At 47.8% G+C, this 26,119-nt stretch overlaps 11 protein-coding genes across 11 annotated transcripts; 7 read left to right on the forward strand and 4 right to left on the reverse strand.

The window, feature by feature from the left end:
* Positions 1-811: 811 nt before the first annotated feature.
* N7473_007743 (GNAT family N-acetyltransferase) lies at positions 812-1,714 on the forward strand (the record flags this gene model as incomplete). Its single annotated transcript, XM_057153683.1, has 3 exons — positions 812-928; positions 1,053-1,622; positions 1,676-1,714. 3 exons carry the CDS (start codon positions 812-814, stop codon positions 1,712-1,714), a joined length of 726 nt encoding a protein of 241 aa, XP_057008021.1.
* An 884-nt stretch (positions 1,715-2,598) lies between these two features.
* N7473_007744 (VIT and vWA domain-containing protein) lies at positions 2,599-4,291 on the forward strand (the record flags this gene model as incomplete). Its single annotated transcript, XM_057153684.1, has 3 exons — positions 2,599-2,630; positions 2,674-3,520; positions 3,587-4,291. The coding sequence occupies 3 exons, from the start codon at positions 2,599-2,601 to the stop codon at positions 4,289-4,291; spliced, it is 1,584 nt and encodes a 527-aa protein (XP_057008022.1).
* Positions 4,292-4,829: 538 nt separating this feature from the next.
* N7473_007745 (uncharacterized protein) lies at positions 4,830-5,189 on the forward strand (the record flags this gene model as incomplete). Its single annotated transcript, XM_057153685.1, has 1 exon — positions 4,830-5,189. One exon carries the CDS (start codon positions 4,830-4,832, stop codon positions 5,187-5,189), a length of 360 nt encoding a protein of 119 aa, XP_057008023.1.
* A 2,094-nt stretch (positions 5,190-7,283) lies between these two features.
* N7473_007746 (uncharacterized protein) lies at positions 7,284-8,288 on the forward strand. Its single transcript, XM_057153686.1, has 2 exons — positions 7,284-7,759; positions 7,849-8,288. Exons 1-2 carry the CDS (start codon positions 7,534-7,536, stop codon positions 7,914-7,916), a joined length of 294 nt encoding a protein of 97 aa, XP_057008024.1. The 5' UTR covers positions 7,284-7,533; the 3' UTR covers positions 7,917-8,288.
* Positions 8,289-12,692: 4,404 nt separating this feature from the next.
* On the forward strand, positions 12,693-13,669 carry N7473_007747 (uncharacterized protein; the record flags this gene model as incomplete). Its single annotated transcript, XM_057153687.1, has 2 exons — positions 12,693-12,742; positions 12,832-13,669. 2 exons carry the CDS (start codon positions 12,693-12,695, stop codon positions 13,667-13,669), a joined length of 888 nt encoding a protein of 295 aa, XP_057008025.1.
* Positions 13,670-13,733: 64 nt separating this feature from the next.
* N7473_007748 (flavin-containing monooxygenase) lies at positions 13,734-15,695 on the reverse strand (the record flags this gene model as incomplete). The annotated part of the gene is made up of 2 exons (XM_057153688.1): positions 13,734-14,971; positions 15,038-15,695. The coding sequence occupies 2 exons, from the start codon at positions 15,693-15,695 to the stop codon at positions 13,734-13,736; spliced, it is 1,896 nt and encodes a 631-aa protein (XP_057008026.1).
* A 2,050-nt stretch (positions 15,696-17,745) lies between these two features.
* On the forward strand, positions 17,746-18,689 carry N7473_007749 (uncharacterized protein; the record flags this gene model as incomplete). The annotated part of the gene is made up of 2 exons (XM_057153689.1): positions 17,746-17,796; positions 18,081-18,689. 2 exons carry the CDS (start codon positions 17,746-17,748, stop codon positions 18,687-18,689), a joined length of 660 nt encoding a protein of 219 aa, XP_057008027.1.
* Positions 18,690-18,713: 24 nt separating this feature from the next.
* Positions 18,714-19,602, forward strand: N7473_007750 (uncharacterized protein; the record flags this gene model as incomplete). Its single annotated transcript, XM_057153690.1, has 3 exons — positions 18,714-18,799; positions 18,829-19,073; positions 19,097-19,602. 3 exons carry the CDS (start codon positions 18,714-18,716, stop codon positions 19,600-19,602), a joined length of 837 nt encoding a protein of 278 aa, XP_057008028.1.
* A 215-nt stretch (positions 19,603-19,817) lies between these two features.
* On the reverse strand, positions 19,818-20,808 carry N7473_007751 (putative GPI anchored protein). The gene is made up of 3 exons (XM_057153691.1): positions 20,633-20,808; positions 20,436-20,572; positions 19,818-20,374 (listed from the first exon to the last, which is right to left on the reverse strand). Exons 1-3 carry the CDS (start codon positions 20,756-20,758, stop codon positions 20,002-20,004), a joined length of 636 nt encoding a protein of 211 aa, XP_057008029.1. The 5' UTR covers positions 20,759-20,808; the 3' UTR covers positions 19,818-20,001.
* A 400-nt stretch (positions 20,809-21,208) lies between these two features.
* On the reverse strand, positions 21,209-23,088 carry N7473_007752 (uncharacterized protein; the record flags this gene model as incomplete). Its single annotated transcript, XM_057153692.1, has 5 exons — positions 21,209-21,585; positions 21,637-21,922; positions 21,981-22,341; positions 22,404-22,830; positions 22,881-23,088. The coding sequence occupies 5 exons, from the start codon at positions 23,086-23,088 to the stop codon at positions 21,209-21,211; spliced, it is 1,659 nt and encodes a 552-aa protein (XP_057008030.1).
* Positions 23,089-23,932: 844 nt separating this feature from the next.
* Positions 23,933-25,501, reverse strand: N7473_007753 (cytochrome P450; the record flags this gene model as incomplete). Its single annotated transcript, XM_057153693.1, has 1 exon — positions 23,933-25,501. One exon carries the CDS (start codon positions 25,499-25,501, stop codon positions 23,933-23,935), a length of 1,569 nt encoding a protein of 522 aa, XP_057008031.1.
* Between the last annotated feature and the right edge of the window lie 618 nt (positions 25,502-26,119).

The following is a 26,119-nucleotide window of genomic DNA, read 5'->3' on the forward strand; positions in this document are numbered from 1 at the left end:
TTTAAATCACAGACTGAATCCGCCTAGACTTCTTGTGCCGATAGGACCGGTGTGGAGCCCCGCTGAGTTTCTCATTCAGCCAATGATCGGCGATTTCCGCAACAACCTGCCTGATTGCGAATAGCTTCCCCACCTTAGCCAACCCAGGCCCCCTAAACATAGGACCCCCGCGTTTTAGCGAAAGAAAGGAGAGATTGGTCAACATACATGTGTATCTTGGTTAGTTCTTTTCTCATGACTGTACCCTTGGCTTGCCGGCTACCTTTGAGGGTGGTTGGTCTACGCTTATCATCGGAATGGGAACTGGATTATCATAGGTGTTGAATGATGCTGTGCGACACATCTACCAGTGGTCATCCGTATCTGTGCCGGATGGAGCTTCCTGAAATGGTTAGCGCAACGCCAGTTGAGGGGACAGCAGATAGGAGGAGTGATAAACAATAAAGCGGAGTAGGATAGGGACAGCTATATGAGCCCTTCCCTCCACCCCTATCGATTTTTGGAATAACCTCAGTTTCGATATACTGCTATCTCACCTACCTGCTACTGGCCCAGCGCAACATACCTAGATTTTTGACTCTCTCCTCTTTCTCACTTGGCCCCCATCAACCAGTGGAATTCACCACGACAATCCAATTTAGATGGCGGTTTTCTCACTCTATCCATTACGGCTCCATTCTCACTCCTATACCATATCGCTGTCCCAGCCTCTCCGCAGAGCCAGTAGAAACAATACGCAAAAATCTAAACTTGTGCTCTAAGTCAAGAGTCTTCCCGATTTCGTGAAACAATAGTGGCAAGGCCAGATATTATGTCAATTCAAATCGTCCCTTTGACTAAGGCCGACATACCGGCGGCCGTAGAGTGTGTCCAGAAAGCCTTTTCCGATGACCCCTACTTCCGGTGGGCGTTCAACGACCCCTCTAAGGTACGAAAAATCGTTACGGGAAGGCTAACCCAAAATCCCCCGGCTTGGTATCTCTGAGGACGAGAAAATAATGCCCTTGGGTCGATTTGCGCGAGAAAAATACACTAACACGCTCAAAATTTAGTTCAACATCGAGCGAAACGCAGCTTCTTTAGCAGCGCACTTTCAGTATGGCCTTAGCTGTGACTGTCCCATCTCGGTCGCCAAAGTGACCCACTCTCCAGACGACCAAAAAGTTGACCATGATGTCAAGCTATCATCGGGTAGCGTTGTCGGAGTTGGCTGGTGGTACTCACCTCAAGCAGCACGAGCATCTCAGACTTGGTCCCTTTGGGCGCAGAAGTGGCTCCTCTCCTTCCGGCAGCTCTTGAACAATATTCGCTTCCTGGGCCGAGGTGGTCTGAATGTTCCTCGATACTGGATCTGGAAGCAGGTGCAACAGGACGCACATAACACTCTTTGGACAGACCCTCGTGGCTACTACTTCTGCAACATGGTGGGCGTCAGTTCCCAGGCCCGTGGAATGGGCGTGGGCAAGCGCCTGATGACGAGTGTCATGGAGAGAGCAGACCGGGAAAGTATGCCATGTTACCTGGAAAGTTCCAAAGGTCACCCTAATATTACCATCTATGAAAAGATGGGGTTCAAACTAATCAAAGAGATTGAATGTGCCGAGGGTGGAGACGTCTGCAAGGTAAGCCGGTTCTAATATGATCTTTCGAGCGATGACTGACCAGTAACTTTTAGCTTTATTGCATGATCCGAAACCCGAAATCTAAGTCTTAATGAAACAATATAACACAGGGAGCAGAATCACTGCAATCAACCATGTAGTTGCTACTTGGAAGCATTGATAATTGATGTCAAGTCCTTTAATAATGAAATCATCTCGTCATAAATACCTTTCGCAGCACAAGCCCAGGCTGGTGAGGGTAGCTAAAAAAATTATAAGTAGTAAATCAACCTGGGTTCAAGCTTCGAGTCATGTGGTACCAGTCTTCGAGTTTGAATCAGAGATGTCAAGCTCGTGAAGGGTCATACAACTAGTGACGGTTTGGTGGTTCTGACGGAACCACAAGAAGCCCGTATGACTAAGAACGTTGCCTATGGCACATTTTTGGTCTAGCGGTATTATGCCCCATCTGTGTTCGACAGGTTCGCTGCAGCCTGAGGGTCGAAGTGTACGGTGGCCGGTAGTGGCCACCCTCGCGCAATTGACGTTTGGTTAAAATTATTTGGTACCAAGCCACATTGCCATATGTAGCTGCCAGGAATATTGACCTACTAGGGGGCGTTATAACAACATAAAAAGATATGCAGAGAAAGAAATAGAGAAATAGGAAAGAGGTGTGCAAAGGAGATTCAGCCGCCTTCGAAAGCAGACTAAATGACTTATTATGGATATTGATGCCCAGTTTATAAGGTATAGAGGGCAGGTGATTTTGATGAGGGTATAAAAATGTCCGTTGCCAGAGGTGGCACTTATCGGCCACCGTGCCAGAGGCTCAAAGTGGACCACAATGTAATTCGGAGACCCTTTTGTGGCCGACGGGAAGATCCCAGATCATATTAACTAACTAGTCTTTATCTGTCAGCCAATTACACAAGGCAAGCAGTCGCATTACTAGATTTGACATCCGCTGAACCTCATTTAACTACGCTGTCAATTTATGAGTCAGCCTATGGATTATTCCAGCCTGGGGTAAGTACTTGATTGTGAATCTGGGCGGTTTGCGGCCAACTAGGCAAAGAATCGAACTACTTAACTATCCAAATTTTCCCTTTCATTCCCTTTCATTCCTGGATTTCCAACACCACAACAACATCACAACATTTTTCTCCTCCCCACCATCCAACTACATCGATCAAAATGTTACTCTACGGCTGTTATTCCAGATCCCTGGAAAATATCGTCCGACCAATCAATGCCTCCCCCAGGTAGGGTTAGACGTGCACGCAACACTTCTCTCGACTACTTCGCGAGCGCTACTCACTCAGACCTTCGTGAATCCATCCTCAACAAAGCCCATTTCAGAAGTTTTTTATCCTTTCCCCCTCTATGGTGGAGCCAGTGCTGTTGGTTTTAATTGCCGAGTGGGAGCGGATATTATTCGGGGCAAGGTGCAACCCAGACAAAAGGCGGATGAACTTTACCAGAAAGCCGAGGCTGAGGGACAGGCAGCCGCAATCTTCGATCAATCATACGATACCAGTGATGTCTTCGGGACTCGTGTATGCAAAGTTCCCGCCGGTGGGAAAGTCACCATTGAAATCACCCTCGTGGAAGAACTGAAGCAAGATGCTCAAACAAATGGGCCACGATACACAGTTCCTACGGCCATCGCTCCACGATATGGTCAGCAACGAGATGCACCGCCAGCTGCACCCGAAGGAGCCGTTATCAAGACTGCGATCAAGGTTGATGTCATCATGGAAAAGGGCTCCACGATTCGTAACGTTCGGTCGCCAAGTCACCCCTTCGAGTTGAACTTGGGCCGGGCGTCTTACATGCCAGAATCTACTTTTGAACCTTGCTATGCCTCGGTCAAACTGCAGGAAAATTCAGTCATTCGAGAAGATCCCGTTCTAACTGTTAACTGCGACAATCAAGATAACCCTGTCGCATTCCTGGAAACGCCCCCTACCTTACCCAACTAGCAAGCATTAATGGTCTCCCTAGTTCCAAAATTCAGCCTACCGCCAGACCCCCCTGAAGTCGTGTTTGTGATTGACCGAAGTGGCAGCATGCAAGACAAGGTTGCAACCTTGAAGTCTGTCCTGGAGGTATTCTTAAAGTCACTGCCCCTTGGAGTGACGTTCAACATTGTCTCATTCGGCAGTTCCTACAGCCCCCTATGGCCTCGCAGCAAAGTGAGTGACAAAGCAAGTCTCTCCGAGGCGCTAGAGTTCACGAAGACTATCGATGCAGATATGGGAGGAACAGATATTCTGGCTGCGCTCAAGGCTGCATTGGAGAACCACTACAAGGACAAGCTCCCCGATGTCCTGCTCCTCACCGATGGCGAGGTTTGGAACCAAGGGGATATATTCACCTTTGTAAACAAGGTTGTCCAGGACAGCTCTGCCCGTTTCTTCAGTCTGGGTATCCGGAATGATGCTTCCCACGCTCTCATCAACGGCATTGCTCGCGCAGGACGTGGCTTCTCTCAGTCAGTTCTAAATTACGAGAAGCTAGATAAGAAGGTTATCCGAATGCACAATGGGGCTTTGATGCCACGACTGAGAGACTGCAGATTGGAGATCGGGTTGTCTCCTCTGGAGCACGACGATTCCATTGAGATTGAACCAGCAGAGGCAAACGAACAGCCGGCCGTGGAAGTATCCACAAAGCCACCAATTTAATTGTTTATGAAGGTCATGAGGACTCGGGAAATTTGGAAGTCACGAATCAGCCTTTGCCCAAGCTCCCTGTTCCAGCAATTCTTCAGGCCCCAACTGAGATCCCTCCTCTTTATCCCTTCATTCGATCAACAATATTCGTTCTTATTTCCAATGCAAGCTCCCCTCTTCCAGAAAAAGTCTTCTTGCGGTCAAACAGCAACCATGGTCCCCTCGAGCTAGAGATTGCAGTTCAAGACATGGGCCATGGAGAAACCCTTCACCAGCTGGCAGCCAAGAAGGCAATGACGGAGCTCGAAGAATCTCGTGGTGGATCCAGGATTCAAAGACCATCCAGGGTGAATTAAGAAATTCGAATGAACGAGCTCATTCAAAACGAGTGCGAAAGACTGGGGGGTTTGATTCCAGATCGCCGGCAAGCACTGCTCCTTCGTGGCTGTTAAAGAAACTAAACAAACTCACGACGGGGTCCCTCCCAATCCGTCCTCTGATATATGCCCGTGCCACCACGGAACACATAGTGACGAACCTAGTGTGTGATATGAGTAATTTGGGTGAGTACGCAGCACCAGCAGTTCGATTTTCATGCTCAGCCAGCCTCACTCCGTGTGCATCGGCAGCTGCTTCCGAGGCTTACGAGGAATGCGAAGAATCAGACGAAGATATCGGCTTCGCCCTTTTTGACGACGAGCCTTCTCTGCCTTTCTCCCAATTAACAAATGTGTATGAGGCAAGAGCCTTTGCTGGGCTGGCTAAGACCGGAGGAAAGAGACATACATCAGCTACTGCTCAAAGCGACGACCAAGACTCCAAGGCTAGCAGCGAAGGATCGAAGGTGCAGCAGCGCGTCCGGTTGCAAAAATTTGAGGGTTACTGGGACTGGTGGGGTGAAGTTCATTAGACACTTAGTCTTGATCAAGTTACTGTTATTGCAAAGTTGCTTTCTTGCTACAAGGTAATTACCGGCGAAGAGACTGATAATCTGGGCTACCCTGATTGGAAGGAGAACTTTGCTACCGGGCTTGTGTGTCTTTACTTGGAAACCCGGGCATTGGAATCCAAGGATGTCTGGGAATTGCTCAGGGAGAAAGCGGACAAATGGGTAAAGGATGCGTTGGAAGTCATGAGGTACGATCATCAACTAATCGCGAGAGATCTAATTGATGAACTTGGTTCTTGCTTTTAAGACCATCGGAAGAGGGGGACTTGTGGTTTTGCTCTTTTGAGGTCAAGAATGTGTACCTAAATTGCTACAGAGATTAACTGAATAGCTTGCTCGAGTTCAAGCGATTTTTTTCAGGCTAAGACTAATCGCACGACAACCTATGCTTTCGCAAGATAGACGATAGCCCTTTCGGATATAGCGGAGAATAGGTACATCTGGACCCTCGACATCCAGACTAGAGAAACGAGTTTATTACTTTGTAAATGTGTATGATCTTTCTAGATGTTCTTTGAATCGTCTCATTTGTTAGCTAAAGTTTCTTAATGGCCTACCGTTTAAAGTCGTGACTATTAAGACAATTTTAAAAGCGTATCAGGGTTTCTAACTTATAGAATATTACCATATCTATATGATGACTCGATCCCTTTGACCTCGATAGGGTTTGCAGGGTTTGTCGTCCTCTTTGGCCCTGCATGAAGCAGGCCGAGGATTTCCTGTCAGGACCAGGCCTTGTTCTTTTCCTTTGTGCTTCAGGGCCTTATAGACCCTGTTCTGTTCCCTTTTGCTTCTTCTTCTCTTAGTCGTCTTCGTCTTCCTGTTCTGGATAGACCAATTGACTCAGTCTCCCTTCTCTCTTCGGTTCCTGTGCCAGCAGTGCCGTGGGTGCCGTGGGCACTGTCACTATACTAAAAGACTTTACGCTATGGGCCTGTTATTCACTATATCCAAAAATGGTATATTCTGTCGCGCAAAGCACAGATTGTCGTACGATTAGCCCCAGCCATTTTTTGCCCTTGACTTTGGAACGATCATGTAAAGAGCAACAAGTATGTGGTGTGGCTGAGAATCTCGCTCTGGTTTATACTTGTGCTCATGTCTTTCCTGTACTGTAATTCGTGCAGTAAGCGTTTTCTAAAATTTGCGTCATTCGGTTTCGGGAATTATGCTGCCTCCATGCTGCTCTGTAGATCATCCACAGCACCAAAGGGGTTGGTTTCCCCTCTCCATTTGGCCCTCTCTATTATCCATTCTGGGCATATTGTTAAAATTTGAGCCATTTGAAATTTTTGAAAACTATCCATTCTATTCTACGTGTTTCACGGCTTGTGGATTTCCTTGATAACGGAATACCAGTAGGTCTTCCATCTCTGTCCTCTGTCCATTGACACTTTGACCCGACCTGAAACAACCCCACTCACAAGCAGCCCAACTAACAACGCGAGGGCCAATCGGTGGAAGCCCCGCATCAAGCTTTGCACTAATGAGCGGGCAAAATTGGAACCATACCTGAAATCTGCGTCAGCGCTGCTATTTTCGGGATGAAGGTTCTATTGTTTGCCAGTTCGTTCGAACGGTTCTTTATCGTGGTACAAAAAGAACGAAAATTGAACAGCACGCATGGGCAACTCGCCTGCAACTTGTCGGACTCCGTCACCCAGCTTTTGAGATAACATATCCTGTCGCAATAACGCATATACTATAGGTCGTGGTATTTTACTTGGCAAAAAAAGTCATGCTGGGGGCATCCGCCCCGATCCGCGAACGCGATCTGTGAGGGACGACATCGGATGGCCGAAATAGCCAATGACAATAATCTTACACCCCCAGCGTCTATCAACATCGTCGGCTCGTAGGTCCCAGAAATGTGCCATGATCAGCCAATGGTGATCCGGTCGTTCCGTGGTAGCACTAGAAAGGCACAGATCAGATTGCGAAATATGAGGCATCGCCCCTCGAGACTGTCGTAAGCTAATGATTTTCTGCTGCGCATTGTTCTCGGTACATGTACCTTGTCGCATCCCTGCCAGATCCTTTATTTTCCCTTTACCCCCCTCTTCTCCTCAGGTTTCCTATCTATTTGGCCCATTTCGCTTTCCATCGCTTGTGCAGTGTTGATTGCCGTCCACGACCCTCAATCTACATCCAACCCATCGTGGATCAGCCCCAGACCCTCGAACCCGCCATGCACTGACCAACGCCTAACGGCCCCAACTATACATTAAAAACGTCACCAGACTCAGAATCTGCCCGTACTGTCACGACTACCACTCGTTTAGTTCGACATTATTATCACAGCAACATGGGGGGTCTCACTACACCAGCCATCATTGTGATCGTCTTGGTTGGCTGCCTAGCCATCACAGCCCTCGGCGCTGCCCTCTTCCGTCACTACCGCCCGCTCGAAGAGGAAGCGCGATACAGCGCCTCCTACGAACAAGGACAATACATGCGTACAGTGCGAATGCGGAATTATGGCCACTTGAAACAGGAGTCGCTAGGCCCAGCGAGGGATCTCGAGTCACGGTGTACGTCATCACTCCGGTTGCTCTAGTTTGCGATCGCATATACTTGATGGCCTCCGCGATGATGCCGCTAACCGTTGAGCACCGATTAGATACCGCAGACGAGGTCTCGAGTCACTACAATCCCCACCCATACACTCCTCGCACACCACGAGAGTAAAGCACCATGGACTCTTTTTCTACGAATCTCCGATGACTACGAATTATCACGATGGAATTTTTGATATGGCAGAATGTTTACATGGCCATTCTATGCCTACATTGTCTATATGGCGCAGAACGGCGCTTACTATTGGAATATATGAAAGCATAGATGAGTTAGCAGGGCCCAACACCTTGATCAGAGATCGATCGTGTCTTTACACTGACGACTCGGCACATGGGGGTATAGGATACAATGGAACTTACAGCCTAGGCATTGGTGGGGTTCTAGCGCAAATTTTGCATTTTTTTAGACCATTGATTACCTGATCGCACACTACACAGCAAAATGTCTGTCTTTCATTCAATCGACTTGCATAAATCTCAACTCAAAATATTGAAAAAAAAATATCTATGTACAGACTCCTCGATTTGAATCATTCCAACAAGAAAGTCATATTGACAAGTCGAAAGACGGTCATTTCATCTCTAGCTGAGAGACCTTACAAGTAATATTCGAGAATTATTAGAGCTTGGGCTAGAAACTCAGCCACAAGATTAAAGGACAATAACAAATCTAGAATCTTGATTCATTAATTCATAGGTGATTACTGGAGTCAGCTTATAGGATTTTGCTTACGTGGGAGCGATTGAACACAATGAATATGCAACGAAGGAGATAATGGGTGTTTAGAAAATAAACTTTAGCAGGGAAAAGGGTCTGTTACTCTGTGCCCCGGGTCTTTATAAGGTAATCAAAATCCCTGTAGGACATGAAGCATTCCGAATAACTTTGTTCGCTCGTCCATGATCTCATTTGGTGCGGCCATGATTTCCAGTAACTTCGCCGCTACTTCATCTGACCGCGAATGTTCTTCCTGGCAGACCATTGAGACAAGGGCGTATGATAGCATATCAGTCGGCATTTTGAAATCTCTTTCCTGGTTTTAGATGAGAAGGTAATTCTCTATCTCCTGGAGCAGGCGATGCTCTCTGATATACCAGAAATGTCGAATTTGAGAAACATGGCGCACAGGCGACAAAGACGGCGCCTCTTGGATTCGGAATCTTCAGATATCCCTGGATTAGCCCATTAACACTCTCTTAGTGTCGTCATGATTTCTTCTTTCTCGTGGCTTTCCAGCTCCATGCCGGTAAACTCGCCACGGGCTAGTCCCAAGGAAGCCCGAAAAAAACCGTGATGCGGTGACCATGAGATAAAATAAACTCTTCCATCATATCATCGGTGACATTCTCGAAGTATTTTTCCATTGGTAATCACCGGGCAAGCTGCAGATTGAAGCTTTCCAATATGACTTGTTGGAATAATTCAAATTGAGGAGAATGGACGTTGGGACACGCATATGATATTACACTTTTACCGGCAATCAAAATACGTTTCAATCTGTGGTGGACGAAGTCCGCCTAAAACCATTATGACGCCGAGACTGGTGTCAGACCAGACGATTTGACGCTCAGTGGTGCCGAGAATAGTTTGATAGCACGCCAGAAGTTGAGCGGCCTTACCTAGTAACCAATATAGAACCCTCCCCGCGTAGACTGGAATACTTTGCATGTTTTTTGAATGACATCGTCGTCCACTGTGAAATGCATCGCATCTTTTACGGAGGCATCGGGAGGATTTTGGAGTCTGGCACTCGCAACACACACATAATCCGCACAGTAGGCCATATAATCATTATGAACTTCAATCAGATCTCTCTTGCACGGGTGGCTATCCGGAAGAAGATATTGAAGGATCCTGTTTCCAGTGGCCGCCAAAAACAAGGCATCGGCACCAAGGCTTTTAGGGTGGTGGACATGCCATGCCGGTAAGAGACTGCAGTCTGTCGGTTCGTTGATCGACTCTTCCAGATCAATTAACTCATCGAAGTGAACAGTAAGCATTGTGCACGGGCTGAAAGCTGCAGTAAATGAATATACAACTTTCATGTGCGATCTGGTTTGGTAATCGCGGGGTGTGAATTGCCGGTAAAAGTGTAATATCATATGCGCGTCCCAACATCCATTCCAGCTTCTATCTAAGGCCCCATTTATTACCTGTAAATTCAATGAGTCTCTATATCCAGACATCCAGATCAATAATTTACATGCTTAACCATGTCTGAAGTGCTCGGGCCCATACTGATTCTCGTACCTCCGGCATCCCAGGGATTCGTGCTATTAGACGGTATGCGTCCATGAACGGGCCATGGACGTCCACCATAGATTGAAGCCCATTTTGAGGGACAACCTGCGCATCCAAATTCTCCGTAGGCCGGGAAAGAGCGTCTGGATCGTCATGGCAATAATATTCTGCCACAAACGCGCGTAAAGCAGTTCGATCAAGATCGAAGCCAAAGAACGACGACATTTCAATTATCGTTTTGAAGTGTTGGTTCCAAGTTCAATAATAGATTATCATTTCAATAACTCTACATACGCGGCCCTGCTCTCTTATATTTCAGAAGTCGGTGAAGGAGCTATCACTCCGCTGCCTTGACTTTTAAGGGAATTAACTGACACAACGCATCGTCACAGAAGAAAGTTCAGCAGGATAGTCTTAAGGTTCAGTATTCATGCATGTACTGCCAATGGATGAGACACACGTTGGTAAAGAAGCCATGTGGGGCGAATCGATGTTACACGACAGCACTTCGAATGTGTCAAGGAACCATGGAATGCACATAGAGGCGGGCATGAACAGTCCCCTGAGCCCTTCGAGCCTGGTTTATCAAGACCGCATTGTTTTTCTTTTAAGAATTTCTACATATGATGTTATCTTTCCAGTGCATGTCGTTCCGAACGATCAGATAAGGAAGTTAATGATAAGTAGTTTACATTTCGCAAGGAGTCTATCCTCGCGTCATCCTGCACGAATTGAACTAGTGCTCGATTGACGCACTTCATCTAGATATCTTGTTTCTAGAGTTCTGCAGCCGTCCTGTGACTGGTGTAGGCTAACCTGTTGTCGAGCATGTCCAACAAAAATCATAATACAACCAGTTAAGGCATATCATCTGTCAAATCCGCGTATTCCCAATCTCTTGATCCTTTGGTTAGCCGTTCTCAATAACGTGAAAATGTCAGTCTAACCATAATATTACCCGCTTAGGCATTATATACGTAAGTTTAGGTCAAAATTCTAGCCATTAGATATCCTACGTTACTTACCCTAATTCCACTAATATTGTCGTGACATTGGCATCTGCTATGAAAGGTAGCTTAATTTGGCGCTAAATTCATCTTGTTCTACATAGCTCTTCCCGCATCGCGGCGGATCCCTAAGTGGGCGCAGGCAGGAGCCTCGCTCAGTCCTTTGGCGAGGCATGTTCACGGTCTGTCTTGCGCTCCGCTGGTGAAGTGGTTTTTTGAGGTCAAGCGCTGCGTTTCCAATCGCGTATCAGCTATTTTTTCTCTCTAAGCTCACGGGTATCTTGAATCTCGCTCCGCGAATCTCAATATCTGTCGTGCGTCGTGCGTCTGACCTCCCAGTGGGCAAAAAACTCGATTCGACGTGTCGACATTGCCGCTTGTCTTATTTGGGATTTTGCCTTGTATTTCATACATTGAGATAGAGTTCCCCTCATACTGAGTGCTGGTGCTAAGTTGCTAAGTGTATGGAGGGGGTGTTTTCCCAAACGTGGCATGTGGAGCTCGGGAAGAGGCAGAATTTGCCAGCCCTCCAGGTATTCTTCACCAGGTTGTTGCTTCCTGTCATAGTGTAGTGAACAGTGTACAGATAATCGTCCGAATCCTCGCCCTGATGCGGATTCTCACCGATAAATCCTAGGCCCCGAGCATGACTGAATGCTCGGGATTTTGAATAATGCGGACACGGGAACGGACACGAATAAACCCGCGGAGACTCTACGGGACTTAGGGACGTTTCAGCATTGTTACATCGTGGTTCCACGGTGAATGGGTCGGCGTTTTCTTGATGGCTTGGATCAGGATTGCACCTTACATCATAAGCGTAGCTGTAAGTAATTGAGATCTCTTTTCGCTCTAGTAGGTAGTGGGCTACCTTTAAACGGTGATTACCCGTAAGCCATGGACGGATAAGGTTGTAGCCAGGGCTGCCTCGGTTGATCGACACGAGCCTACCAATGACAGCTTTTTCTACCCTACAAGGCGCAGACCGACCCTCCAGTTCTGGTACTACTGTATAATATGGCCACCTGCTAGCCTTAGGCCCATCCCACCGGGCGCAGGTTTCACTTTGCAATTTGCGCTTCGCGGAGCTTCGGTCCCTAATTACTGGAAACCTTTGAAAATCATGGTGAGGCTGCAAGGCTGAGATCGATTCCGCCCTCGGAGCCCCACGTGTGACGATGAAGGAAACGTTGGGGGTCGCACAGCTTGCTCGATGCGGTTATTCCCGCTGCTTAGCCACGCTGGCCCGGTTTGTGGTAATGACATAAGAACCAATCGCGATTCCATGGATGCTATCAGGCCATCCTAATGAGGTAGACTTGCATTCTCGTATCTCATTTCCAGGCAACCAAAAACGAACTTACCTTTCTGGGAATACGGCGTATTCGCGGACCCCTAAGCCTGGCTCCCCCACATGGTTCGTGCATACGGCCGTAGAATGCCCGTAGAATGGATACGAGTACGGCTGGGTAAGGCTAAGGCCAAGATCGAACTAACTATTTATTGACTCGAGGCCTCGATGTATCGGTGAGAAGGAAAAAGTTCTCATCTTTGTGAACATATCTCACTGTCAATTTAAACTCTCGATACTGCAGCCGACAGATCAATCGTTATGATTTTCATGCGGCACGAGGCCAACATGAGCGCCTTCTCAGTCAACTACGATAGCGACGCGGCCAGCGATGAGCGGTATGTAACCTGCGGGCGTCACTGTCGCAGTTTCTTGTTCTTGTTTCTCGCGGAAAAAAAAAACCTAACAGATGTAATCAAAAATCTAGACCGACGTCGCAACCTGCACGAACCAAAATCCAAGCAAATTTTCAAATTGCCCGACCAGCCCCGAAATCATCGCTCCGACTGTCCGCAAAATTATTACTACAAATCCAACAACTCTCACATAACCACCGACCAGTTCCAGTCCTGGAAATATGGCAACCCCCATTGCGCAAATCAAAATTGACCCGGGATTTCCCTCAACGACCAAAACTACGGGCGGGCGATATTTACGCGACTCTCGATGAACCATACCTTTCCAGCGCACCGGCGACACGGAAAGAATCCACAAAATCCGACGCGCAGGAAAGCACTAGCAGCAACCTGGAAAATAAAGACATCATAGCGGCAATTTGCCAATCTACTGGTGAGAAGGCCCGCGCCTCAACTATACACTTTCGCGACGCACAATGTAGCTGGCAGGCCAGCGTGGGCACCGCGGGTCCTGAAAATACACCATGCTACCGATTTACCATCAACGATGAGAGCAGAGAAAAGAGCGATCCGGGACGAATGATTATGCAATGGGAAAAGCGCGGCCTTGCTGGCAAGGACGAGAATTCCTCACAATCATTCAATTCGGATCAGTTCGTTCTAGTGTTGATCGATCGCACGGCACGGCGAAAGAGCCGCATAGCGACGATGACCCCTGGTGGGCTGGAAATCATGGTCCGGAAAACTTCTATCATGGAGCACTTACAGGTGTGCATGGATTTAACAAATCCTATATCGACAGCAACGGGCGGCGATCGGGATGCCCACGAGAACTTGGAAATGTGGTTGTATACGCACGTTCTTACATTGGGAGTATGGGTGGCCCAGCAAGAAGGGTGGCTTGGTTAAGTAACGAGAAATACGAACAAATGATGACATTGAGACGCTAGTCTTTATATCGATCGCTTCAATACTAGTACGAAGCAATGCCCTCCTCCAGCGCCTTAATCTGTAGTGCCAGCAGACGAGAGTAGTATCTGCACATAGCCAGGTTTCCACCCATAAACCAGAAGCCTGGATAGCCACTGCGACGCCAGATAGTTCGCATCTCGCCCTCCGAATCAAGGCCCCATACATCACCGACCCGATCGGCAACTTCATCACCAAAGATAATCCGCGCCTGAGTGCGCATGTTCTGGTAGCCAGTCGCAAGAATAATTTCATCGGCTTCCAATTCCGAGCCGTCGGCAAATCGGAGTCCGTTTGGGAGTACCTCGCTGATTTCCTGTCCTTGCTTCACTTTGATCTTCCCCTCGGCGATCAACTGGCTACCACCGACATCGATATAATACCCACCACCACGCTGGAAGTACTTGATTAGAAGACCTGCATCCATGGGGCCGCGGTCGACCTTGAATCCAGCCTTCTCCAGCCCATCGAGGGTCTTTGCATCAGTTTTGGCCATTATCTCAGAGACTTTAAGTTGCTGTGCCTTGAATAACTCAGGAGGGATGCTCCACAGATATGCGTCCGAGTCCTCAGTTGGGGGACCAGCTTCCTCATACAGGCCCTTCAAACCGATATTCACAATTGAGTCCGAAGTCACAACGCAGGTAGAGCTTCGCTGCACCATTGTGACTTCGTAGCCTTTCTCCACGTAATCCTGGGCGATATCGTGACCGGAGTTACAAGAGCCGACGACGATCGCCTTCTTGCCCTGGGAGTTGGGATTCGCACCCTTGAACTCGGAGCTGTGGCAAATCAGGTCGCCTTTGAAGTTCTCTGCGCCCTTGAAGGTTGGCATGTTCTTTTTGCCTGAGTGGCCAGTCGCTTGGATGACATGGTGCGGATGCAGAGTGCGCGTTTCAGTGGTTCCGGCTTCTGTCTTGCGCTCAAGGACGACAGTCCATTGCCTCTTCCCTTCATCATATGATGCTGACTTGAGTTCTGTCTGGATCCAGACGTTCAGCTCTAGAAGCTTGACATATGACTCAAAGAATTCGGCGAGCTTATCCTTGGGCGTGAAGATTGGCCAGTTGGATGGGAAGTTCAGGTAAGGAAGGTGGTCGTACCAAACGGGATCGTGGAGAACGAGTTGATGGTACCTCCGACGCCAACTGTCTCCAATTCGGTCCACTCGATCAATGACAAGAGTGTCGACGTTGAGCATTTTGAGTCGAGCTGCGGCAGTAAGACCCCCTTGGCCGGCACCTGCGTAGAAAACGTCAACTTCACATATCCGTAGAGAGTAGCCTCAGCCTCATAGTTCAGTCATACCGACAATGAGTACAGCGGGATCTCTGTCCACGTATTTGCTGTCGGCAGTGCGTCGATCCTGCCAGTTCTGGCGCCCTTGCTGCTCTCCGTGCTTCACTCCAACAGGTCTTCGGGCATTGGTCGCCTCTTCATGGCCTTTCAACTCCAACAGTGTAGTAAAAACAGTGAAAATCTTCCACTTGGTCTCTTCCTGTGCCAATCTCACGACGCCTTGGCCAGTTCCGAAGTTGGTGGTGGCCTTGATGAAGAATTCAACTCCATGGACTTCGCCAAAAGCATCAATGGGGCCATTGTGCGGCGCTCTGAAGGCAGACGAGCGGTCAAGTTCAATCTTGATGGATGAAGAGCTCTTCATCACAAATTTCGAAACTGCTTCACGTCCCTTGATGGTTCGGAAATCCCAGGACAGGCAGAGGTGATCACGCCAGTAGCTGTTCTCCAAGAATAGTTTAGAGATGGCGCTGGCATCTTTCTTCTCGAGGGCCGTGTTCAATTGTTCCACAATCCCAGTTGCAATCTGGTCAGGGTCCTCTGGAGCGGCTATGTTTGTTTCGGGGAACCTACCGAGGGGAATATTGTGGGAGCCAGGTTCTACTCGTTCTCGCGATGGAAGAACCAACTGCTCGGTCACACGAGATTCAACGTCAACCGCTGCCATCTTAAACGAAACTATCTGTTTGTAGAGGATTTGAGATTACTGGGGCAAATAAAACCGGTCGCTGGTCGGAGTGAAGCCCGACTGTACTTAAATGCTAAAGTTAATGTTAACCCCGCACCACTGTTAGCTTTACCCAGCCCAAGCAACTTCCAAAACAGTGGACGGTTTCCCCACCAGAAAGGCTCAGCTGAGTGACAAACAAAGTTACCATTATGCGCTAATGCACTGTCTACGGATGGGGTCCACTACCCATGATTTAAGGTGTCCCGATTCTTTATTTTAGTGCCTTCGGCGAGGTTGTTCATAGATAGATAATACTCCATATTTCCTGGCTTCGTTGACTAGGCTCCGGCTATATCCTTTGCGAAATCGCCCTGATTCTGTCCTATATTGAGAGATCGCTAATGCCGTGACTCACCCCGTGTCCTTGTTTCTAATCAATGCTCGCATCATGCAGCAGGTTGCACGAAGGGAGCTGCATTGCTAGTTTGTACTCGGCATACCAACCAATCATTTACGGGGCGGCTCGGCGGTTTGTTACATCTGCACCGATGTCGGGTGGCGTCCACATCATGGATCAAATCTAGACCCCAACCAAGCTTAAGCGTTGAACGATGTTTAGGTTCCAAGTCATCCATCTTCAAGGTTACCCGTATGACCAAGTTTAGCCGTTCGGTTCCCACAAGAGCCAAGAAATTTCATAATTCTATTGAATTATTCTGTACCTGACCATATATAGTCTGTGGATATCAGGAGCTGGATTCAATAAGCAACCTTGGGCATCTTTTTGGAATCAATTTTCTGAACATAGGGTATATGGCGTGATGCTTCCCCGCTGGATATATATATACCTGCCTACACGCAAATATCCAGATGCCTAGGCCTTCTGAGCAAAGTAAATACGTACCCTGAATAACTTTCACTTATCATAAGAATGAGCTTATCTATCCTGTGCGGTATTTTGCGGATGAAAACAATGGATCATGAGGCAACACGCTAGGAGGGCAAAGATGACTATCAACAAAATTCATTGTGGTGACTGCTGAGCGCTGTCAAGTCACAAGATCATATAAGCAAAATGTGAGTAAATTTACACGAACCAGCATCATTGGTCTAGTGGTAGAATTCGTCGTTGCCATCGACGAGGCCCGTGTTCGATTCACGGATGATGCACAGCAATTTCTTTTTCGCAATTTCGTTATTGGGGCTATTTTTTGGTTGGATCCACATGTGAGATAAGGATAAAGACTACTCGCTAGAGTTATGCAATAGCAAGTATATTACTGTGTTGCTTTTGGCCAGCGGACAGCCGCAGTGTAGTCGCACAACTGCTCCTTGTAACGATGACCGAACATTTTGTCACCATTACTAGATTTTTCCCCCTCTCCGCCCCTGAGCGGACTAGGTAATAAGCGGCGGAAGTGGATGGGCTATTGTGTCTTCATATATATAGACTTGGCGCAATTGAATGCCCTCTATCATCTACTATCTTCTTTGAGGGGTTCTTTTCAAGGACCTTTTTATTCACATGAGCTTTACTGAAGTACCTGTGAGGAGAAAGAGAAAGGTCCCTGTTGGAACGCAACAGCCGTTAGCCGAGCCAATACCTTAAAATCTGGGCTGAAGAGTCTAGACCGTACCTAGCGCCCTATGCAGGAAAATCCCAACGCGGACGGCCAGACCACTTAAGCTACCCCATAGTGGTTCAAGACCAGCGGAAGCGTCGTAAGCCCGCATTGAATCTGGTCGCTAGCCAAAACGACGCGTTCGCGGGGCCACTTGCACTGAATTGGAGACAAAACTCTCTCCTCGATCACCTATTATTGATTAAAATTTATTTTTGATCAAACTCTTGGCAGGCCTGATCGGCATGAGCTTAGACACCCACTCGTTTCGTTGTCCAGTCTCGGAGGTGGCTCATTTCTCCTGTCTTTCCATCTTAATTACACCACGCCTTCACATTGATTGTCCATGTTAATCGTGGCTGCATCTATGAAAATGCTGGAGCCAAAACCTGCGGCGTGAAAGTTCAAACTAACATTTACTCAACATGAGCCGGGTTAGACGCCAATATCTGGGATGTTTCCTAGCTGCCCTAGTGGTACTTCTCCTGCATAATCGCAGCCGATCGTGGATGAAAGTCCACTCTCAAAAGAGCCCGTCGGCGATCTACCCCCCACTACTCTCGAACCGTTGGACGATCACCCACTCGATGAGCCCGAACATGACTCCAAACCTGACTCGATATGGTCAATATTACCAGCACGATTTCCTGTCACCTCAATCGGATCAATACCGGAAGGACACATCCAAAAACTGCCTAGGATCCGAACTGGCTCCTCGAGAGTGTCTCGAATCTCTCTATGGTATCGGATAGGCCGGTAGTCGGCTGTGAAGGAGGCATTCAGGCGGTGTTGGAAGGCGTACAAGTCCAAAGCATGGGAGGCAGACGAGCTCGCTCCCATTAGCGGCACGCCACAGAATGGACTTGGAGGCTGGCGCGCAACAATCTTCGACAATCTCGATACACTGTGGATCATGGGCATGCATGCCGAATTTGAAAATGCAGTTATAGCCGTCTCTCAGATGAGCTTTGCGGACACTTCCTCGCCAGAGATCAATACACACGAAGTCAATTCACGCTACCTTGGTGGTCTACTTGCTGCATACGATCTGAGTTCTGACCACAGGTTGCTACAAAAGGCGATTGAGGTCGGCGATATGTTGTATGCTGCCTTTGATACCCCAAACCGGATGCCGATCATCTATTGGGATCTTCACAGGGCTGCGCGCCAAGAGGAGCAAATTGCCGAAGAAATAGTATCTGCTTCAGAACTCGGATCTTTTATCCTCGAATTCACCCGCTTGTCTCAAATTACAGGAGACCAGAAATATTACGATGCAGCACAGCGCGTTATGGCGGCACTTGAGCGGCACCAGGACTCTACCAAATTGACCGGCGTGTGGCCTGTCGTTCTCAACCCCCGCACATAATCCTTCGACGGGGATTTCTAAACCATGGGAGCTGAAGTGGACTCCTTGTATAAATCTTTACCCAAGGCATACGCACTGCTGAGTGGTCAAGACCCCATGTATCGCAAGATGTACGAGAAATTCACGCACACGGCTGCAGGACACAGCCTGTTTCGACCTATGAATGCTGGAGAAAAGATATTCTGGTCCCCGGCTCGGTTCGAGTCATTATGACTGAGAACGGAAAGCCGCGCACACACTTGGAATCGCAAGTCCATAGTCGCGCGTGCTCTGCTGGGGGAATGTTTGCAATGGGTGGCACTCTCTTCAATATTCAGATTCATCGACAGATTGCCCACAACTTAGTGGACGGATGTGTATGGGCTCACAATGCCATGCCTTTAGGTATAATGCCTGAAATCTACGAGACGACCCCATGCGCATCGCAAATAACCTGTCCGTGGAACGAATGGCATTGGAAGCAAGAAGTCTACAAATGGACAATCAACCGACCCGACCCAACCCAAACTTGGATGTTGAGAAGTACATTCGGGAACATCATGTCCCCAAGGGGTTTATTGCCATTCCCGACACTCGATACAATTTACGACCGGAGACTGTCGAGAGCATATTCGTTCTTTACCGAGTCACCGGCCGAGAAGACCTTCTTGATATCGCGTGGGAAATCTTTGAGAAGATTCAGAACGCCACCGAGACTTCCGAAGCCAACGCGGCTATTGTTGATGTCACAACAAACGGCGAGCCAGTTCACAATGACTCCATGGAGAGCTATTGGATGGCCCAGATCCCCAAGTACTTCTACCTCATGTTTAGTCCACCAGACATTCTGAGCTTAGATGAATATGTTTTCAACTCCGGTGGGCACCCACTGAAGCTTTCGGAACATACAGAGGCGGGTTTTGAACCACAATGAAGGCATATTCACCCCTTCTCTGGTGACCTTTGTTCTTGATCTAGTTCCATATACCCTGGCAAATACACGTGAAAAAAGATGATTCCTATCTCGCAAAGCGAAGAAGACCTATGTAACTCCTACTCCCTGGCTATGTATTTAAACGAATGATGTCTGCGTACATACTGGCCTAAGATATTCCCTGGTTGACATCAATCGTGTAATTCCTAATGTAATTTTCTCACTGAAAAATGCCAATTAATTCATTTAAATGCGATTCAATATACAGCCGAATAATAATGACACGGTAAAACGCCTCCAAAAAGGTGTAGTGATGAAACAATAACCAACCACCATTGATCAGCACAATTCCGATCGGGAACCAGCTCATTGATCATTGAACTCTCAGGCTATCGGTCATCACCAAGCAGCCGCGACAAGTGCAGCTGCAGCACCTCCCAAGACAACGCGAGGGCTACCGGTGATCCGCGACAAGCCGCCAGTGCTCGAATGAGAAGCGACGGTAGCGGATGATGCCACTGAGGTCGACGACGCAGTGCTTCCAGAAATATGCGTCTTGTTAGATGTGAGAGCGGAGCTGGTCACATCATTCGTGGTGGATGCAGAGGCTGTGGTGGTGGGACCAGCTGTGACGGTGACTGGGAAGAATGTAATATCGCTTTGAGCATAATCGGACGTCGATGTTCCAGGGAAATTGGCCCCAGTGCCTCTCATCATCTCCGTGCAAACGGCACTTGTCGTGCCACCCATAGAGCAGACAACACGGCCCCAACTATCGGTCATTGTGAGCTCAAAACTTAAAAAACATTGGCTGAGAACGCTAAATGACGTACAAATCTTCTTCAGGCTCACTGATCGCGAATTCAATGGTCTTAGATGCTGAGGTATACCACATTCCTGGTCCCATTCCACAATCCGAGCCATCAGTACCGGGAGGGCAGTTGATGCTGTAGGTGATGGCACCATTACCCTGCGTATTTTGATCAGCTTAATTGAGTTTGAGGATCTCCACCAATGCATAAGTACTAACTTGTCCCACGACTGAGGCGGCCAGGGGTTGTGGGTCGGAGTCAGGGATAAACAGCGAGACAATGCTGCTCTGTGCAGTTGCCAACCCTAAAGCCGCCAAAACTGTAATGCAAGTTCTCAACGCCATACTGAACTGTGGAGAGGGTAGCCCGGTATGGATGAATTGTGAGGAAAAAAGAATGTCAGATTTCCAAGGGTGGCAGAAGACCCTTTTTTCCTCCTTTTCTCTTTGGGTCGGAGATGATCCGGCCCGCGACCCCGGCTCAGGGACCATTCAGGGACACTTCCGAAGTGGGGACCAACTAACCAAAAATAGAATAGAAGTAGGTTGAAGCTCCAGTCTCGGGGAGAAACACGAGCAGGGCTATAGTTCTCTCTGAGCCTTTTCACTTCATTGAGAATCGAGATTTTGAAGAGGTCCTGTCAAAATCTTGGAAATTACCATGTTTCATACATTGGCTGTCAAGGGGAAATATGTTTTCTTCACACTACGCAATCTTTTCGTCCACCTCAGTACAAATGTTCCTATCTCCAGACAGCCAAAGTCTCCAGACAGCTAATGGACCGACACCGGACTTTAAGGAGTTTGCTCCTGCATACTAGACACCGCCCACACTTCTCTCTGAACCTGACGACGAAGATCCTCTTCATCGGCTTGGAGATTGTCGCCAAAGACCGCTGCAACTTGCTCCAAAGACTTGTTGGACGTCTCCGGAACAAGGAAGTATGAGAAAACGCTCGCAATCAAACACCATACTCCGAAGAAGAGAAATGTGCCCCAGCCAATGGATACAAGCATTTGAGGAACAACTGTGCCGATGATGAAATTAGCGAGCCAGTTAGTCGCAGTCGCAATACCAACTCCCTTGGCCCGCCGAGAGCTAGGGAACACTTCAGCAGGAAGGACCCAGGCAAGAGGGCCGAATGAAAGTGCATAGGCAAGGACGTAGATATCTTAACATGTGAGCTGGGGTTTCTGACTAGGGATGAGGTGGAGTCACTAACAGACTAGTGCGACGCCAAACCACGCAACGGCTTGATGACTTTCCCAACTCGAGTTGAACTTTCCGACCACGCCTGCCATGATCAGGTGTGGAATGGCCATCGCGAGGGCGCCGTATATAGCAATCTTCCGTCTGCCAATCTTGTCCATGTACAGCAGAATGGGAATAGCACCGATGAGCTGGCAAATGTTGACCATTCCCGAGAGAATAAGTGACATATTATAATCTTGACCAAGCTCTGCGAAGAATGTCGGAGCGTAGTATACGAAAGCGTTGATGCCAGAGAACTATCAATATGAAATTAGCCTCGGGTTGTCCACAAAACAGCGTATGTGAGATTACTACCTGCTGGAAAAATGGAATTGCAATAGCAACACATGTGCGCTTAAGGTATCTTGGGCGAAAAAGATCAAGCCACTGCTTGACCTCCATCATTAATGGCCCAGTATTGGGGTGTTGGTCTCGCAATATTTGTTTCTGGAATCGATCTTCGGTAAGGATACCCCGCCACTCGAGCAGAACAGTTTTATCCGTCGTGGGAAGTCTTCGAAGCTTGGAAAGTGCTTGGAGGCTCTCTTGGTTTTTGTCTCTGAGAGCAAGCCATCGGGGAGAGAACGGGAAGCAATGAATACCGAAGCCAACGACCAAACCTGGAATCATTTGCAAGAGGAACGGAAGTCGAAAGGCCCAGTCTCCGCTCATCGCCCTATAAATTGATCAATCATACATACATTTTCTAGACGACCTGAATGGGTCAACTGAATTCACCTTGTTCCATAAGTGATCCAGTATGCGACAATGGCACCGATAACGATGCTGATTGCTTCAAGGACCATCAGAGATCCTCGCAGATTCGGAGGTGCAATTTCGGAAATATAAAGTGGAGCTCCCATGGCCAAAGTACCGACACCAATGCCTCCAATGAAACGGCCTGCGACAAGAGAGTCGTAATTCTGGGCAGATGTTTGTATGATGGCACCGATTGTAAAGAACGCAGTGGCAACCGTAATGCCCCATTTGCGTGAAATTCTATCAGCAAGATAAGGGAAGAGGAGACATCCGAGGAAGGCACCGAGCTCCAGCATTCCCGTCAAAAATCCCTTGTTGAAACCATAGTTGGGAGCATTTTCGCCGACCTGTGGAAATTGATCGACGAACTGCGGCATCACCAGAATGAGAGAAATGACACCCTGATCTAGAGCACGGGCTTAGCATATGGACATCAAGTTCTGGCAACAAACGTACCATAGCCGAAAGAAAACCCGCCGAAAGATGCCAGCAGAGCTGCACCACAGACATAGGGAGAATTCAGGATTCCTCTCACTCCATTACTATCGTAGTTAATGTCACTAGCTGAGAGCTCTGGAGACTCGTCGTCGCTCCTATGCTCATCATGTGCGAACGATGTGAATTTCTCAGGCGCTGACGCCGAAGTAGCCTTGAGTTCCGCCATGTGTTCGAGTGAAATATCCAGAAGTGAAGGCCAAATGTGGAATGGTTATTCCCATTGAGACAGAGCTTGGAGCATCAGAACATTGATGAACTTATATAGTCGCCAGCGCCTCGAGAACTGCAGATCCGGGGTTATGTCCATTCGGCTTGATTGAGAGATATTTGCCGGGGTAAACTGGGCCGAAGGTGGAGAATTACCCCGTGGGGTGCGGAAATATTCGCCCAAAATGGTTGGAGTGGAGACTTGTAAAGGCTAATCTAGCAAAGATCGTCCAAGAAACCCATCTGGATTACAGATCCATGCCACTGATTGGCAGGAAAGATGCTCTCTAGGCGTCAGTCTGGGGGAGGCTGCTTAGCTCACCAGTTGTCCTGAATATGGTTTCCCTTCCTTGGCTTCTGTTAGTGGCTTTACTGCTGTTGGGGAGTTGCCACATTTGCAATATCCATCACCAGCTCAATTTCCCGTTATGGAGCACAAAATCTCGCAGAAATCGCCTAATTGAAGGATGGTGAACAAATGACGTAGACCTATGTCAGTACTTCTACTTGGAAAGAGCATTTCATGCACGACGCGGAAAATATGTCTAATAGTGCTCAAGTATGAGGGCACCATTTACTTGAGAGAGCAACGCTGACTTCATGAAGGTGCAAGCATCAATATTTGAGAATAATAATACCCAATGAACCAGCGATTGGGACTCTAGTCTTTCTTGAAGTTCAGGGTCTCTTTCTCATGACATTAATTAAGAAGCAGGAACTAAAAAAGATTGAGTTCAAAAAATGATCGGAGGTTGAATTCTTTAAGGGATAGACTATATAATATGATAGATGATGCGATAATTTTATTCCACCTGAACTGGAATCTCCCTCCTCCATAGCTTGATTGGCATATCACCCATCAAAAGGTTGAAAGCCTCGAACCTCTGTAACTTCCACTCGGCACTCGGCAGTGCAAACTCATAGCGATGTACCAGCGAGGCAAGCACAACAGTCTGTTCCAGATAAGAGATATTCCGTCCAATACATCCTCTAGCCCCAGTGGAGAAAGGAATGAAATACGGCTCCATCCTCTTTCTTTGCTCAAGGTCCATCCACCGATGAGGCTGGTACTGATCGGGATTCGGGAAGATTGTTGGATCGTGGTGTGCGCTATAGATAGTCATGGAGACGCTTGTATCCCCAGGTATCCACTCTCCCAAGATTCTTGCTCCCTCTGGAGGTGTCCTACGAGGTAAACCGGCAGATGTAGGTGGGATAATGCGTAGCGCTTCATCGATGCACGCACGTAGGAATGGCAGATGTTTGACCTTGCCGTAGGGTGCGACGATATCATCTGGAGACAGGACACTATCCACTTCTTCTCGTAGCATTGCGAGATGCTGAGGGTGGTGGATGAGGAGCTCCAGTATTTGGGTCAGGGCTATGGCGGTGGTGTCTGCGCCCGCGTCGATGATTGCTGCAATCTCTCCAACAATCTCGCCCCACTCAGAATTGTAAGGCTTGCCAGTTTTATCATCCATGAGTGCGGAGAAGAAGTCATCAAGCTGCTCTCCTTTATTGTATCGGTCAAGTCGAGTAACAGCTTGGTGCTGGATGATATCCTTGAATGGCTCAGCGTCACTCCAAACCTTTCGCCAATGGGAGAAAAGTTTAGATAAACGCACGAAAAGCTTAAAGTTGTTGTAATCCCAAACAAAGTGCGAGGTCGCATAGGCACCTTGGTTCTGGGATTTGCGATATCTAGCTTGGTAGGTGGTGCCATCCATTCTCTGTGCCGTGACAAGATCGTCTCCTTTTTCCAAAAGGCCCAAGTCGGACGAGAGAGCAATACTGTTGATGGCTTCAATAGTGAAGAGGTTGACCCATTGATTGAAGTTGACAGTCAAGTCTGCTGGCTCTGGCACAGAGTCACTTGGCAGCGGCTTAGTGCATAGCTTGTCGAAAGCCTCCAGGAGACGTTCGGTGGTACGTGCAACTTTGAACTCCCAGGCTTCAAGGTTCTTGATGGCAAATGCAGCAGAAAGTCTCTTTCTTTTCGCAGCATGATTTGGCTTATCGACAACATCGAAAAGATTGGGATGGGTGCCCGCCGTGATTGCGTACTTGAGATCTTTCACGCAGGATGTGGAATGGCCATAAATGTCCCTGATGGCATCGATGCCACTGAAAGACAGATTGTTTGGACCAATTCGCAAGATAGGCGACTTGTCGTGTAGTTTTGTGAGATCTCGCGAACGAAAGCCGCAAGCACTGAGGTAACAGTACGGAATATCTGTGATTCCTGATAAAAAAGAATGATTTGGATACTTTCGAAGACCCTTGGTATCATGAAAATATCTAAAAATTGGCAGCAAGAGCCAAAAAAGAGTGAAATAGACGGCTACCACTGAGAAGACGATAGTCGAGAGCATCTTTGCGAATACAATAGTGATGAACGGAATATATTGTCCTCGCGCCTGCAAAGTGCGGTTTTGAGGTTTTATATCATGAGGACCAGGGCTCTCACGATAAATGCGATTTAATTAAAGAAGTAATCATATCTCCTCCCCCGCCAAATAAATGGGCTTCTCGTGCATGTATGATATTAGAGCAGATCTGTGAAGCCGGAATTTCCCCTCACTTTTGGGGCGACCATTGAGTTCTCCCAAAATGGAAAATTTCCTAATAAGCACAAAGCGAAAAACAATTAGCTTCTATCCCTGCTAATGAACGTCCTTCAACCGTGAAATATGATAGAATTATAAACTCTAACTTCTTGGGCAAGCGCGGGGGGCGGGAAACACAGAGAAAGGGGTTGCGGAAATTGTTGCCCGATTCGGTGTTGGCTTGACATCAATGATGGGCTTCTCGTGAAGCAACCGTACACAACTTTATTCAAATCTATTTGAAAGATTCTCTGATAAGATCTCGGCAAAATACACTATATTGATGTTTTCAGCATATACTGTCGAGTTGATCACTATTCTGCAATCAAATACCGGACACATCTAGCCGTAGTCCAAATACCAGTCCTTTCTAGTATGTTACAA

Source organism: Penicillium subrubescens (assembly GCF_028828155.1).
Source record: "Penicillium subrubescens strain IBT 31985 chromosome Unknown utg000005l_segment0_segment0, whole genome shotgun sequence".
NCBI lineage: Eukaryota > Fungi > Ascomycota > Eurotiomycetes > Eurotiales > Aspergillaceae > Penicillium > Penicillium subrubescens.

Bases quoted from the DNA above. Each gene is read 5' to 3' on its own strand.
- N7473_007751 (XM_057153691.1), bottom strand. From the start codon at position 20,758: ATGGCGTTGAGAACTTGCATTACAGTTTTGGCGGCTTTAGGGTTGGCA. The intron at 20,573-20,632 runs GTTAGTACTTAT...CAAAATACGCAG, and splicing joins CCGCCTCAGTCGTGGGACAA to GGTAATGGTGCCATCACCTA. The intron at 20,375-20,435 runs GTACGTCATTTA...AATGACCGATAG, and splicing joins AGTGAGCCTGAAGAAGATTT to TTGGGGCCGTGTTGTCTGCT.
- N7473_007746 (XM_057153686.1), top strand. From the start codon at position 7,534: ATGGGGGGTCTCACTACACCAGCCATCATTGTGATCGTCTTGGTTGGC. The intron at 7,760-7,848 runs GTACGTCATCAC...AGCACCGATTAG, and splicing joins GAGGGATCTCGAGTCACGGT to ATACCGCAGACGAGGTCTCG.